At 39.3% G+C, this 17,041-nt stretch overlaps 1 protein-coding gene across 1 annotated transcript in view; it reads left to right on the top strand.

Moving 5' to 3' along the window:
• The window catches only part of LOC126155540 (uncharacterized), a 145,069-nt gene extending 135,329 nt beyond the window's left edge, over positions 1-9,740 (top strand). Inside the window, exon 5 of the mRNA XM_049916238.1 lies at positions 9,708-9,740. Coding sequence (XP_049772195.1) covers positions 9,708-9,733 — 26 coding nt within the window. The 3' untranslated portion in view covers positions 9,734-9,740. The remainder of the gene's footprint in view (positions 1-9,707) is intronic.
• The last annotated feature ends 7,301 nt before the right edge of the window (positions 9,741-17,041 follow it).

Genomic DNA, 17,041 nt, shown 5'->3' on the forward strand with positions numbered 1-17,041 from the left:
TTGTCTTAAATGTTCATTAACTGTTTGAGGAAAAACATGGGTAATAATGTATTTATTTGTTCATTTCTTTCACTTCAAATTTCTTCACTTCTATCATGTATTTCATCTGATTTTTATATGGTTATCCTTAATTTTATTGATTTATTTGACCTTCATACATCTCTTTTATTTCTTTTTTAATAATATATTCTCCTTGTTTTCAAACTGAAGGTAAAACTTCTTCATAAATCCAATCTGGAAATTCTTCTGCAAAAGGCATCTTGGATTTCATACATAAGGAATATAAGCCAGGTTAACTGATATATTTCGTTGAATTTTGTGTATATTTAGGTAGCATCATTCAGTGCTACCACATTTTTCCAAATATTTACAGTATTTTTGTTTAACATTATTTTTGGCCCACCTGGTTGGCCATGTGCTGTAATACATGGCTTTCCGGGCAGGAAGGAGCGCCGGTCCCCAACACCAATCCGCCTGGCGGATGTGTGTCGAGGTATGTTGAGCCGGTCAGTCTGTGGATGGTTTTTAGGTTGCTGTCCTTCCGCCTCGGAAAATGCGGATTGGTTTCCCTTATTGCGCCTCAGCCACTCTCTGTCGGCGATTGCTGTGCAAACAAGTTCTCCACATATGTGTACACCACCATTACTCTACCACGCAAACACAGGGGCTACACTCGTCTCGTAATGAGACGTTCCCTGGGAGGTCCACCAGGGGCCGAAGTGCATAATAACCCTGGGTTCAGTGCGGGGAGGCAGAGGGGTGGAGTGGACTGCGGTATTCGTCATGGGGTTGCAGACCACTACGGCTGCGGCAGGGATGGAGCCTCTCCATCGTTTCTAGGTTAACATAACTTAACATAACATAACATGATCTTCAATTGCATTCCTAGGACATCCATATCCTAGAAGATCAGCAACTTGATTTGAATAAAACAAAAGATTATTCTTCTCATCAGTAATCATGAACAGTTGCTTATGGTTGCATGTAAGCTTTTTGTTGATGGGATGTACAATCGAGTCCATTTGCTAGTAATAATTTTTAACAGCCAAAAAGAATATTTAAAATTTTAGAAGTAAGTTTGAATAGAGCCGATTTTTCGTTGCCTCTTAAGGTCAACGATATTTTCCGGATAAAATTGTTCTTTTTCGTTATAAGTTAGACCTGCATTGGGTAGAGGTCTAGAAATATCTTCAAAGGAATAATTAGATTCTTATGATGCAGACTAATACTGGCAAATGGCAAAGCATCAGCAGCTGAAGTAGCCTTTCTGGCTCCGCCAATATTCTGAGTATGTCTTCTTTAATACGACCCATTCAGAGTCAAGAAATTATATCAATTCAGTGACAGCTCAAGCTGTCTTAGACTGCTTTAGTGGACGAAAAATCCGACTGCTACAAAAGATGACTTTTGCATATATTTTGGTAGCGCCATTTCACTGCTACCAAAAATTAAATCAATTCAGTCTGATGAAGCGTAATTATATCATTCATCAATTGTTCTTTAGCATAATTATTCAAAGTATTGAAATAGTTGAGATGACAGACAATCCTCAAATTTTATGTCATTCTTAGGTAGAAAGTAATTGAGTTAGGATCGAAGTCAAGTCTCAAACTTTCTTCACAATTTGGATGTCTGTCTACATTCCCTGTAGGTGTCCATGTAAATTTCTTGTTTCTATTCGAAAGACATCGTAGTCAGAATCATCATCAAATAATTTTAGAGAGACAAACATATGTCTCAAATTAGTATCTTTAGTTGATGTAATTACATGTTGTTGTATTTCTCGTATTAATTCATCTTCCTGATTAATTTGTTGTCTTAAGTTTTGAACATCTTCTCTTCTTTTATTTAGAACACAAGTAGCCATTCCTTTATCAATTTGTAGATCTTCAATTTGTTCATGTAAATTTTCAATTGTTGATTGTAGTTTATATCCGCCATATTTCCTTATTGTAGGTAAAACTTGTTCAGTAACCCAATCTGAGTGTTCTTCAGCTGTGGGCACTTAAGATTTAAATATAAGTTTGAATAGAGCTGATTCATTCATAAAAACGGTGTTTAGTTGCATACAATTACAAAGTGTTGGTGATTGACTGATGCCTAATTCAGTATATATTTTTGTGTCTTTTTGACTATGTAATTATAAATTGCACCTCTAGGCCTTTATATTCTAAAATTCTATCTATGTCTGTTCCTTTAAACCATGGATTATTCTCTTTATAAATTATCATAAAAACTTTTTTATTGTTATATGTAAGCTTGTTATTGATGTGGTCTACAATCGACTTGATTTAAGAGAGATCATTCTAATACATCTGTAAAAAATTATCAAAATTCTCATATTTCATTACCCCTTAAGGGGAACAATTCTTCCCTCTTCAAATTTTCTAACTCTATCTCAGTTTCTTTATGTTTTAAAGTCCAGCGGTTCTAAAATCCGTCCACTAAATTTCGATGAAGGGACTGTCATTATCTCTAACAAATTGTACATAATCTTTTTTAAATTGTTTCAAATTTGCACAGGGGTAATTATTCCCCTCTGGAATCCCATATGAAAACACTAGAAAATCGTTAGTGATTAAGACGTTTTTATATCCTTATCTGTAAACGTCAGACATTAATTTCTCTTTCATTTTTCAGTGTGGTAATCATTTACACTGATTTTCATAAAGAAATTACATAAAATTATTTAAAGATTTAGGTATATCTGCAGATGGTAAATATTTCAAGCGTGGAGTTCTGAAAATGAAAAAAAGCGTGAAATTCTTTTTAATTTTGCAAGGTCCATAACCATGGACTCTGAACGCAGTCTAAGAATGATGACTTCCAAAGCAGTCTTCTGAGTGCGTTGCGAAGCCAGAAAGGCTGCTTCAGTAGCCACTCCTTTAACTATCGTTGATTTCATAATGATTAAAGCACAAAGCTCTTTTTAATGTCTTCACGCCCGGCGAAGCCCAGGAACGTATTTTCAGGGTCTACGCTCGTAGGCCCTGCAATTTTATAATGGATAAAGCACTAAATTCTATGTGCAGGGTTAAGATATTTAATCTCTAGAATTCTGAACATAATTTCCTTTGCATATTTTAAAATCGGCAGAGGTGATGTTCCACACCTCTAAAATTCCTTTAATTTGGTATAATTTTTCAGAGGATATGCTCAGATCATCTGAAATTCCAAAACTGCATAAAGTGCGAAGCCCTTTTAATTTTGCAGAGTTCTGCCTCATAAAACCCTGAACATAGTGTAAGACTGCTTTATCTGTTGCTGGAATTCGATACAGAAAGTTGAATTTTAGTGAGGGGACGAACAGACTCGGTGCAGAGCATCAGAGTAGCAAACATTACAACACTGACGTTTATTAGTTTATAATCTGCAGAGGGGGAATTTTCCACTCTGAAATTCCATAAAAAATGATGGTCGGAAAAGCTGACCATCGAAAGGTTGACGTTTTCTGTTTTTATATTAATTCAATTTGATGAGCGACAGCTAAAGCAGTCTTAGGCTGCGCCAAGATTCATCATATCATTAATCAGTTGCTCTTGTGTAAAGTTACCCAAAGTAAAAAATGGCTCTGAGCACTATGGGACGCAACATCTTAGGTCATAAGTCCCCTAGAACTTAGAACTACTTAAAACTAACTAACCTAAGGACATCACACACACCCATGCCCGAGGCAGGATTCGAACCTGCGACCGTAGCAGTCCCACGGTTCCGGACTGCAGCGCCAGAACTGCTAGACCACCGCGGCCGGCGTTACCCAAAGTATGGAAATAATTTCGATAGCAAACAATTCTTAATGATTCTTTCTCTTGGGTGATATAAATTTATTGAATTTGCCACATAATTAATTCTTAAAATTTGTTCGCTGTTTTGGTTTACTATTCTGACTATATCTATTTGTCTTTGTACATTTTTAAATTGTGCACAAATAACATAGTATTCATAAATAAAATTACTTAGTCTTAAAACATCGAAAGTTGGTCTTAAATTTGAACATTCTATAGTGGAACAACATTGGACAATAATGTTTTTATTGCTCATTTCTTTCATGCAAATTTACAGAAATTCTACAGTATGTTTCATTTGATTTCTTTATATAATAATCCTTAATTTTATTCAGTTCTTTTAAATGATTTATTTGACTTTCATAAAGGTGTTTTACATCAATCTTTATTTTATATCCTCCATGTTTTCGAGTGGCTGGTAAAACTTCTTCATAAATCCAGTCTTGAAAATCTACTGCAAAAGGCGTCTTAGATTTCATAACCAAAGAATATAAAGCAGGTTCGTTGATAAATTTATTTGAATTTTGCATATGTATTTTGGCAGCACCATTTGACCACTACCAAAAATTTCGTATCTTTTACAATATTTTTGATTAACGTGATCTTTAATTGCATCGATTGGTGGAATTATCCTAACAGATCAAAAGTTGATTTGCATAAAACCACAGATAATTCTTTTCACCAATAATTATTAAAATATTTTTTGGTTATAAAGGAGCTTATTATTCTCTAGATCAATAAGCGCCTCCATTTGTATAGAATGAGAAACATTAGTAAATTAAAATTCTACAACAGGAACAGTCTTCATTTAGTCATAAAATTTTTTTCTCTCCTCATTTACTTCATCAACAATTTCATTGGTTCGTTCACATAACTTTACAATGAAGTAAGGTAGACTGTTGAAGTGCATACTATATATTTCTTTTCTTTCATCTACTCTGTGTACACTAAAATAAATGTTAATCTTTTTTCTGTTAATTTGTAACCAATACATTTATATTTCCTGTCATAAAATACTTTATCTTCTTTAGGTCTTCCACTATTATAACTGGACAGTCTTTATATGAAAGATGATTTTCAGATAATACGCCACCACCTTTGAAATAACTTTTCTTGGCATAGTGCTTTGATGTGGCAATGTATATAATTTGTTCTTTCTTCATCTCTGCTACATCAGATATTACATCTTTTAATTTTAAACATTGTGTTTCCTTTTCTTCCAATTGTAGCTGTAGTTGTTGGTTTTATTTTTTAATTCTATAGCTTTATATTATTTTACATAGTCAGCATAATCACGAAATATTTCTTAAAACGCAATATAGTAAACTTTAACTTCAATAGCTACTTTAGTTCTCAGACTCATTATAAGTTTGTTTGAAATTTCTTACACAATAAAATCCAAGTGTTTTGTACTAAATTATTTGGAGTTAGTTCTTTGATTTCATTTTGGATATATTCATATTATAAAGCAAGAGGATCGTTGTATTTGATTTCTTTTTATTCAAGGCAGTAACTGTTTAAGGACTCCAACAAATGATTTAGAATTTTTTTAATTTTCCAGGGTCTGGGAGTGCAAACCATGAAATTCCAAAATGAGTAAAGCTAAAAATGTCGTTTGTAATTAAAACATCTTTTTTTATTAAACAGTAGTACCCAAATGTCTTGAAACCAAGAAGAAAAACATAATTCATAATACTTCTCTTGAATAAATTCTAAACTAATCATCATACTAGTGACAACTGCATTGGTTGCCTCCATTCATATAGTATGAAATTACCATAGCAAATTAACATTTCTTTTTCAGTTGCCATGATGCTGACCACTAAAGTTCTATAGCAATCTTTTAATTATTCAGGTGCTAAATATTTGGCACCAAGAACTCCATCGGTAATTACATTAAGAGTGTGTCATTATATATCACAATATGCTTTTCACAAACTGTGTATGTGAAATAAAAAATACATAGTTGGAATGCTAGTGACAAAGGAAAAATAAGAGTATAAATATTTTATCTACACAGCTATCTTGCACAGCAACAAGAAAGTAGATTCATTTATTCATAAAAAATTTTATCAGTCAAATGAAAAATAGTCTTAATAAATGGAGGAGTGGAAGAAGTGTAAGAAACTTGAAGTGAGGACGTCGATAATTTTTATTCACACACATACTCCAAGAATAAGCTCCCATACATTTGTAAAGAATGTACTAGAACTTATGATGGAAATATATGTAATAATAAAAAGGAACGTTTTAAACAATTTATATCTAATCATAAGAATCCTTTTAAAAATTTTAACGATGTGATAGTTTTTTTTGTCTTAACAAGAATTATTATGAACAACTGGAGTTAAATATAGAGGCACATGGAAAAAATGGATATTCCCCATTTAGGCTACTTATGTGCACTACGCTTCTGTGGACAAATCAATTCACTGTATCAAAATGCTCATTGTTCTCCCGTGGTTCAGCCTCGTAAGTCTGTACCCATGGACATGCAAACTAATTTTTCTGTCAGTCATTATTCGTTTTTCCTCTTAAACTTGCTGCAATTTAATTGAAGAGAATTTTACAGTAGACGCCTTTTGCTTTGATTCGTAAAGCATCTTCCGTGGTTATTCTCCAAATTGCATACATATGATTGTACGTTATTGGCTGCTTTAGATTAGAAACAACGTTTTCTTTATAAAGTTGGAGTGCAAATTACTTACCGTGTTTCTGCGTCATTTTTACTTTTTCTCGAAATCACTGCTTTTTCCCTCCATATTACCAGTGGTTGACGATGACTTCCTCCAAGTTCAACTGCATGCTGAGAAACTCAGATTTTGGCATGATGTTTAAAATGATAATCATACCCGAGAATCACAGAATACCCTTGCCCCACTTGTGGCAACACCACCATTTGTTCATAAATAGTCTTAGTCCCAATGGTAATCTTGACCTGTGTTGTTTCCCATGAATCTATATCATAGTTACCTACAGAAAGAATCTATGAAGAGGACCTCGTAGTGTCTTTCTACTCATGGATCTAGTGCGACGTCTAATACATGAGCCCAATGCCCATTAAAAATCTCTGTTCCCTGACACCAACAAAGGCAGACAAGCAGCAGTCCATCTCCGCATCTATCTGTGCAATTATCACATTTTATTGGGAACGCCTTCCGGCAGCTGATACTTTGCCGTTCGTGTTTAACGAGCCCTTCTCTCGTGATCGATTCTTTCACTTCTTAATCCAGCATTTCCGTGCTTTGTGGTCCACTTGCTCACATTCGTAGCACTCTGAAGACACCGTTTGTGGAGATGCCCATCACGCTCACACCTGTGACACTTTACAAACACCTCACGGCCATCACGGCCCTTGGTCGCTACATCTGTCTCCCCTGAATGCACCGCTGTTACAGCCGTGGCCAGATCTGAAGGATTCTCCAGTCTAGCCTTACGTGACATTTCAGCACGAATTCCGAGCAAAAATACGTGGACTTTAGATTAAATTAAGCGTCTCTCCGATTTACCATCGCAAAAAATTATACTATGAAACAAAAAGACCAACTACAAGATAAAAATTCTCATTCACCAACCTTCATTTTTAAAAGCAAGGTGCAAGACTAGCAAATCTTATTGCAGCGATGCCGATGTGACAAACTGTTGTGACGGGGTCAATTGTTGTGCACACCACTTCTGAATGCCAATTTTAGTGCTGGCGGGTGTCGAGAGGCCCACAGCTGTACACAAGTACTTTCGTGTCAGGTGGAACAAAGCCTCTTCTTAACACCAGTTCTATCACCTGTAAGGTCAGATCAGTGGGTGTCATCGGACAGGCGCGGCGACAACGTTACAAGTGTTACAGGCCGACCTCCGTCGGCTGATGAGTGTCTCATTCTATGACTGAAAGTGTCAGTGACAAGGTGACACCTGCAATAACATTTTATTAATGTGATCGCTACAATGTATACTGTCTTGTGGAGCACTCAGTGTACGAACCAAGCTGCTCGCTTAAGTGTCAGTGAGGAATGCTATATACAGCAGTCTGACAGCTTGCATAGCTTGTGCCAGGTCAGGTGCACTGGCTGACAGGGAGGCAGCACGGGGTGCGGTAGTAGACAGCAGTGGGTGGTAGGTGGACGCGCGAGTCTGGGGATGCGGCGGTGCCGAGGGTGAGCGTGTGCTTAGACCTACAACCGCGGCGTCTTCCTCATGGCAGCTGTCATGAAGGCAGAAGCCTGAGGCTGCCTCAGCACACACGGCGTACAGCCCGGAAGCCAGTGCACGTAGTGCCTGGAAGTGGTAGGTGCCCTGCAGGCAAGTGGGAGATAGCAGCTTGCTATGAGTCGGTTTGAACCAGGGCCAGTAGGACGGCATCAGTCACGGCGGTGACCCGACGGTGGCGACAGCGTAGAGGTATGAAGTCCACCCACAGCCAGCAGGCGGATGATGTACTCAAACCGGCAGCAAGCAGCACATCACCGTTTACCAGCACAGTTAACCTGCAACTACCGAGACCGTCATTCCACCGGTATTGGTGATGTGCACGGAATGACCGTACACTTAGGACGAGATGTCTGAAACTGTGGTATTTAAAGCCAGGGATCGCGTTAGTGCAGCAGGTTGAGACGTGATCTGCCCTCGTTTCGAGAATCAAAATGTGCTTTACCTACGAGCATGCAGGATGCTGGCTTGTGTACTAACAGCTCCCAAAATGTGAAGAGATCAATCATTAATAACATTCTTTATTCAGTGCGACACTTGTACAGAGGATGATGGCATCGACCCACTAGTGTATGTAGACTCCCAAACAGTAGTTGCTACCTCAGTATAGCACATAATGGGGAGCTCAGTTTGTTGCAGTGTGGGCTTTGAGGGATGTGGCTGACGGCTGCTTCAGTGAAGTAGCTGTCTCTGTTATGGCTTTGCAGATGCAAGACTGACATCTGGCAGCTAGGAGGCATCTCTGTCGGGCAGCCACAAACTCCAGCATTTGGTTAGCCATGTGGCATACACATTTATTGAACCCAGGACTCCTTGTAGTCATCCTTAAGTTGGACCCCTCTTACCTGGAACGCCTTGTAGTCATCCTTAAGTTGGACCCCTGTTTGTGATACTGGGTGGAGCTCTGGAACCATCACGCCTAGCAGTGGCTTGTTAACTAGTAGATTGCTGTTGATGTAGCTGCACATTGAAGTTGAGCAGGCCACATGGAACTGAAACAGCCGTCAGTCGCATCCCTGAAAGCCCACACTCCCACAAACTGAGCTCCCTATAATGTGCTATACTGAGGTAGCAACTACTGTTTGGGAGTCTACACACACTAGCTGGTGCTGATGTCAGCAATTGTTGAAGACAGGGTACTATTTGGGTTTGACTAGCAAGTATTTGTACTGGCTCCACCTAGCTCTTTGTAACAGGGTCCCATCTTCAGTCAGATAGGTTACAAAGACAGTGCAGTAAAGGGCTATGCAATCAACAAATTAAGCTGGCTACTGTGGTGAACTGATGTGCCAGTAATACTACAGACCTGACAGCAGTATTTGATAGGTAGCTTGCTCGCCTGCATGTTCGCAGGTTCTTATGCCTGGACAAAGGGCTGTTACTGCAACCAGAATGATCACTCGACGCCCGGCGCTTTTCTCGCCCCTTGTATACCCCCCCAGGACTGGTAACAACACCAAACACGAAGAACACTAATGCACTTTTTTGGCCACTCTACCTGCCACAGAAAATTGCAACTCCAAGACATTTATGTAGCTACCGCTAGAGTGTACTCTACATAGTGACAGGGACATCATATCATGTCTTCTGGATTCTCCATTTTTGTCTGCAGTGTATATTATTCTCATGTACATTTACCATTTATGTTTGTATATTCATATTTACTTAATACACAAATTGTTGACTTTATATATTTATACTACTTTTCAATTTTTTCAGGAGTTGGATGGAAGGCACTGTTTTAAAAGTATGTATTATCAGTGTAATTTTTTTTTGTAAATTGTACTAAGTATGTGTCCTAAATTGTACAACACAGTCTGAGGAGTGTCAGTTATTATGTGAGATGTAGCAAAAAATACAGAAATAATGTGTATGGCCTATAACAATTAATGTTAAGAGTTATTGTGTCTAGCTACTAAAATATTATTGCAGAATCTTCATATCTGTTTTTTGTGCCTCGTGCTGCGGTCTTCTCCCAGTCCTTGCTCATAGGATGCACACAGTGCGAAAAAGAAAACCTCAGCAAAAACTCTGCAGCTTAGGATCTAAAGATTATACAATGACAGTGAGGCAGCAATACAAAAGAAATTCTAACAGCATCCACAATTTCCAGGAATACTTGTGTACATATGTAGTTTTTCGTAAAAACAAGCAAATCTACCACAGATTATGAAAGGATGCAAGGTTTCCTCAATTACTAACTGACACCATAAATCTTTACACTGCTGTATTGTTGAATAAAGTTCCAAGCCTAATTATATGTGACTGTTGCTCGTAAAGGTAAAATTATCACCATTACAAGAATATAAAAGACATATGTCTCCCACCTGTGGATCAGTTGACTGATTCTCTGATTGAGTAACTCTACTGCTTGGCTTCCAGAACACTATACTATCTCTCCAACAACCTCATCGGTCCACATTGATGCCTGCTATTGGCATTACTCTACATATGAATGAAGAGAATAAAGTCGAGCCGAATTTTTAACACAAGGCTTTCCTGTGACTGTTATTAATATCAACTGACACTAAAATTTTATGTTCAGGATGATTATAATTAAAGTTAAACTTTCAAAACGCTGTAGAAATAGCACCACTGGTCACAACGACGTGAAATTGCAACGGAATATTATAGAAGAGGGGAAACGTAGTTGCTGGGGTCTTCAGTCCAAAGACTGGTTTGATGCAACTCTCCATGCTACTCTATCCTGTGCAAGCTACTTCATCTCCCAGTACCTACTGCAACCTACATCCTTCTGAATATGCTTAGTGTATTCATCTCTTGGTCTCCCTCTACGATTTATACCTTCCACGCTGCCCTCCAATACTAAATTGGTGCTCCCTTGATGCCTCAGAATCTGTCCTACCAACCGATCCCTTCTTCTAGTCAAGTTGTGACACAAATTCCTCTTCCTTCCAATTCTGTTCAATATCTCCTCGTTAGTTATGTGATATACCCATCTAACGTTCAGAATTCTTCTGTAGCACCATATTTCGAAAGCTTCTATTCTCTTCTTGTCCAAACTGTTTATCGTACACTTTTCACTTCCATACATGGCTACACCCCATACAAATACTTTCAGAGACGACTTCCGTTCACTTAAATCTGTACTCGATGTTAACAAATTTCTCTTCTTCAGAATCGCTTTCCTTGCCATTGCCAGTCTTCATTTTATATCCTCTCTACTTCGACCATGATCAGTTATTTTACTCCCCAAATAGCAAAACTCATTTTAACTTTAAGCGTCTCATTTCCTAAACTAATTCTCGAACCATCACCCACTTTAATTCGACTACATTCCATTAACCTCGTTTTGCTTTTGTTGATGTTCATCTTATATCCTCCTTTCAAAACACTATCCATTCCGTTCAACTGCTCTTCTAACTCCTTTGCTGTCTCTGACAGAATCACAATGTCATCGACGAACCTCAAAGTTTTTATTTCTTCTCCATGGATTTTAATACCTACTCCGAATTTTTCTTTTGTTTCCTTCACTGCTTGCTCAATACAGGGTGAGTCACCTAACATTACCGCTAGATATATTTAGTAAACCACATCCAATACTGACGAATCGATTCCACAGACCGAACGTGAGGAGAGGGGCTAGTGTAATTGGTTAATACAAACCATAAAAAAATGCACGGAAGTATCTTTTTTAACACAAAACTACGTTTTTTAAATTGAACCCCGTTAGTAATGTTAGCACATCTGAACATATAAACAAATACGTAATCATTGCCGTTTGTTGCATTGTAAAATGTTAATCACATCCGGAGATACTGTAACCTTAAGTTGACGCTTGAGTACCACTCCTCCGCTGTTCGATCGTGTGTATCGGAGAGCACCGAATTACGTAGGGATCCAAAGGGAACGGTGATGGACCTTAGGTACAGAAGAGACTGGAACAGCGCATTACGTCCACATGCTAACACCTTTTTATTGGTCTTTTTCACTGACGCACATGTACATTACCATGAGAGGTGCGGTACACGTACACACGTGGTTTCCGTTTTCAATTACGGAGTGGAATAGAGCGTGTCCCGACATGTCAGGCCAATAGATGTTCAATGTGGTGGACATCATTTGCTGCACACAATTGCAATCTCTGGCGTAATGAATGTCGTACACGCCGCAGTACATCGGTTGTTTCATATCCTCTGGGGTTGTAGGCACATTCACGGTACACATTCTCCTTTAACGTACCCTACAGAAAGAAGTCCAGAGATGTAAGATCAGGAGAACGGTCTGGCCAATTTATGCGTCCTCCACATCCTATGAAACGCCCGTCCAACTTCCTGTCAAGGGTCAGCCTAGTGTTAATTGCGGAATGTGCAGGTGCACCATCATGCTGATACCACATACGTCGACGCGTTTCCAGTGGGACATTTTCGAGCAACGTTGGCAGATCATTCTGTAGAAACGTGATGTATGTTGCAGCTGTTTGGGCCCCTGCAATGAAGTGAGGACCAATGAGGTGGTCGCCAATGATTCCGCACCATACAATTACTGTCCACGGTCGCTGTCGCTCTACCTGTCTGAGCCAGCGAGGATTGTCCACGGACCAGTAATGCATGTTCCGTAGATTCACTGCCCCGTGGTTTGTGAAACCCGCTTCATCGGTAAACAGGTAGAACTGCAACGCATTCTCTGTTAATGCCCATTGATAGAATTGCACTCGATGATTAAAGTCATCACCATGTAATTGCTGATGTAGCGACACATGAAACCGGTGAAAGCGGTGACGATGCAGTATGCGCATGACACTACTTTGACTCAGTCCACCGGCTCTCGCAATGTCCCGTGTACTCATGTGTGGGTTCATGGCAACAGCAGCTAACACACCAACTGCACCCGCTTCTCCTGTAACGGGCCTATTACGGACCCGTTTGCGTGCTACGACCATACTGTTGCATACAGTTGGCGGTAGATGTTTTGCAGTGTGCGGCACATTGGATGCTCTGTCCGGGTACCGTTCTGCATACACACTGCAGGCTTTAGCGGCATTTCGTCGACACTCGCCATAGATGAGTATCATCTCCGCCTTTTCAGAGTTCGAATACACCATGGTCACAGTTCCTACAACACTACACTATCACAGACGTCTGGTAAGACGGTGTACTACAGTTGGTCTGCGTGCGGAGACGAATGCAGAATAACAATAGCAGCAAGCGCTACATGCGGACACTGCGGCAGCTAGACCAAACCACAACAGTGCACTACAGCCACACTCGTAAACACGGTCGTCATTGTAAATATGTCCCTTCATATGCTGCTCGCCGACTGTGGCCCGTGTTTGTTACATTACGCAACTGTACGTCGGAGGTTTCAAGCGTCAACTTTAGGTTACAATATCTCCGGATGTAATTAACATTTTACTATGCAACAAACGGCAATGATTACGTGTTTGTTTATATGTTCAGATGTGCTAACAAAACTAACGTGGTTCCATTTAAAAAAACGTAGGTTTGTGTTAAAAACATACTTCCGTGCATATTTGTATGGTTTGTATTAAACAATTACACTAGCCTCTCTCCTCACGTTCGTTCTATGGAATCGGTTCGTCAGTATTTGATGTGGTTTACGAAATATATCCAGCGGTAACGTTAGGTGACTCACCCTATATACAGATTGAATAACATCGGGGATAGGCTACAACCCTGTCTCACTCCCTTTCCAACTACTGCTTCCCTTTCATGTCCCTCGACTCTTACAACTGCTATCTGTTTTCTGTACAAATTGTAAATAGCCTTTCGCTCCCCGTATTTTACCCCTATCACTTCCAGAATTTGAAAGAGAATAATCCAGTCAACATTGTCAAAAGCTTTCTTTAAGTCTAGAAATGCTAGAAACGTAGGTTTGACTTTCCTTAATCTTTCTCCTAAGATACATCGTAGGGTCAGTATTGCCTCATGTGTTCCAACATTTCTACGGAATCCAAACTGATCTTCCCCGAGGTCAGCTTCTACCAGTTTTTCCATCCATCTATAAAGGATTCGTGTTAGTATTTTGCATCCGTGGCTTATGAAACTGATAGTTCGGTAATTTTCACATCTGTCAACACCTGCTTTCTTTGGGATTGGAATTATTACATTCTTCTTGAAGTCTGAGGGTATTTCGCTTGTCTCATACATCTTGATCACTGGATGGTAGAGGCCTGTCTCTCCCAAGGGTGTCAGTAGTTCTAATGGAATATTGTCTCCTCCGGAGGCCTTGTTTCGACTTAGGTCTTTCAGTGCTCTGTCAAACTCTTCACGCGGTATCGTATCTCCTATTTCATCTTCATCTACATTCTCTTCCATTTTTATAATATTGTCCTCAAGAACATCACCCTTGTATAGACCCTCTATATACTCCTTCCACCTTTCTGCTTTTCCTTCTTTGCTTAGAACTGGGTTTCCATCTGAGCTCTTGATATCCATGCAAGTGGTTCTCTTTTCTCCTAAGGTGTCATTAATTTTACTGTGGGTAGTAGCTATCTTACCCCTAGTGATATATGCCTCTACATCCTTACATCTGTCCTCTAGCCATTTTGCACTCATTTTTGAGATGTTTGTACTCCTTTTTGCCTACTTCATTTACTACATTTTTGTATTTTCCCCTTTCATCAATTAAATTCATATACTCTTCTGTTACCCTAGGATTTCTATTAGACCTCGTCTTTTTATCTACTTGATCTTCTGCTACCTTCACTATTTCACCTCTCAAAGCTACCCATTCTTCTCCTACTGCATTCGCTTCCTCCGTTCTTTTCAATCGTTCCCTAACGCTCTCCCTGAAGCTCACTACAATCTTTGCTTCTTTCAGTTTATCCAGGTCACATCTCCTCAAATTCCCACCTTATTACAGTTACTTCAGTTTTAATGTACAGTTCATAACAAATAGATTGTGGTCAGAGTCGACGTCTGCACCTCGAAATGTATTACAATTTAAAACCTGGTTTCTGAATCTCTGTCTTACCATTATGTAGTCTATTTGAGACCTTCAAATATCTCCAGGTTTCTTCCATGTATACAACCTTCTTTTATGATTCTAGAACCACGTGTTAGCTATGATTAAGTTATGCTCTGTGCAAAATTCTACCAGGCGGGTTTCTCTTCCATTCCTTCATCCCATTCCATATTCAACTAGTACGTTTCCTTCTCTTCCTTTCCCTACTATCGAATTCCAGTCACCTGTGACTATTAAATTTTCGTCTCCCTTCACTATCTGAATAATTTCTTTTATCTCATCATACATTTCATTAATTTCTTCGTCATTTGCGGAGCTAGTTGGCATATAAACTTGTACTACTGTGGTAGGCGTGGGCTTGGTATCTATCTTGACGAGAGTAATGGGTTCGCTATGCTGTTTGTAGTAGCTTACCCGTATTCCTATTTTTCTATTCATTATTAAACCTACTCCTGCATTATCCCTATTAGATTTGGTATTTATAAACCTGTATTCACTTGACCAAATGTCTTGTTCCTCCTGCCACCGAACTTAACTAATTTCCACTATATCTAACTTTAACCTATCCATATCCCTTTTTAAATTTTCTAACCTACCTCCCCGATTAAGGGATCTGATATTCCATGCTCCGATCCGTAGAACGCCAGTTTTCTTTCTCCTGATAACAACGTCCTCCTGAGTAGGGGAAACGTATGGCAGAAAAAAAAATACTGGGAAAATTGATCAGTTGATGGCGCTGTATGTGTCAGAATACGTAAATGAAAACAACTGTCATGCGCACGACCCATGGAAGTTGGTATAGACACTACGCCGGGTGCACGGCTTTTCCTCCTTTCACGTCGGCGATGTTCGCCAAGCCTGTCTCACTGCAGGATCGCGCTCTGCTTGTAGAGCCGTATTACAAGAATGATGACTCTGCACACGACGCTCTGCACAATTTCTGGACACTGAAGGGTTTGAAAAAAGGCGTTGGTCCGATGACTGCCGTCGGTCTGCAGAAAATGATTCGGAAATTCGAAAAGATGGGCTCTTCCGGTGTGCAACCTGGTAGAGGGAAGAAACGAATTGATTCAATGTCAGTGGAAGTAGTGGCCACAGCAATGCAGGCGGAGACGAGTGTTGGAGTGCAAACGTGTAGTGCAATGACAATTGTCCGAACATTGGACACACGGTGCGTAAAATACTACGGAACATCCTTCTTTGCTATCCATTCTAAATTATCCATGTGCACGAGTTGCTTGCTGTTAACCTGCTGTTTACCCGTCGGCAAGAATGCTTTATAATTTAAGTACCAATTCCGAAATACTAGAATTATCAGTCACCATTTCCCTACAGCCTGGCCATCCCGATCACCTGATCTTAATGCGTGTGACTTCTGGCTGAGGGTCTACCAGAAAGAGGTTGTATTCAGTGTTACAACTGCAAACTTATCTGCATTGAAGGCACACATTGTACAAGACATTCTGAATGTGATCCTGGAAACACTTGTATCAGTTGTGGAACATGCTGTTTCTCGATTTCAACTTGTTGCAGAAAACGATGGACGGAATACTGATAATGTTTTGCGCCAATTAACAATCCGGTTTGATTTTGACATGCTTTTATGCGGTTTTTGGCCTCATGACAATTAAAAACCGATGTGATTCATGCTTTTTATGCGGTATTTGACCTCAGGACAAAAAAAACTACATTTTCCCATCCGATGTGATTAGGCCCTGCCTTGTTCGATTGGCTTACGTAACTAAAAGTATCACACCTGTACACCCATGCACACTGAGTGGAACAGTTTGTTTAACGTCAAACAAACACCGTAGGCATTGTTGTATGATTCATTTGTCATATGTAGCTTACCACTATTAGATTATGATGCTTATAACTCCATCTATTACTACATTTTGTAACTATTTATTATTATTCTAACGTACGTCCTCCCCCCCCTTCTCCAATAATGTTCCGTTTTAATTTGACGTCATTCTGACCAGTGGTGCTATTTCTACAGTGGTTTGAAAGTTCAACTTAATTATAATCACCCAGTATAATTGACATAATTTCTCTTACTTTATTTCTGCTGAGCAGTCATCAGTGTGAAATGACATAGCAGAAAC

The sequence above is a fragment of the Schistocerca cancellata genome, chromosome 1, assembly GCF_023864275.1.
Source record: "Schistocerca cancellata isolate TAMUIC-IGC-003103 chromosome 1, iqSchCanc2.1, whole genome shotgun sequence".
Classification (NCBI taxonomy): Eukaryota; Metazoa; Arthropoda; class Insecta; order Orthoptera; family Acrididae; genus Schistocerca; species Schistocerca cancellata.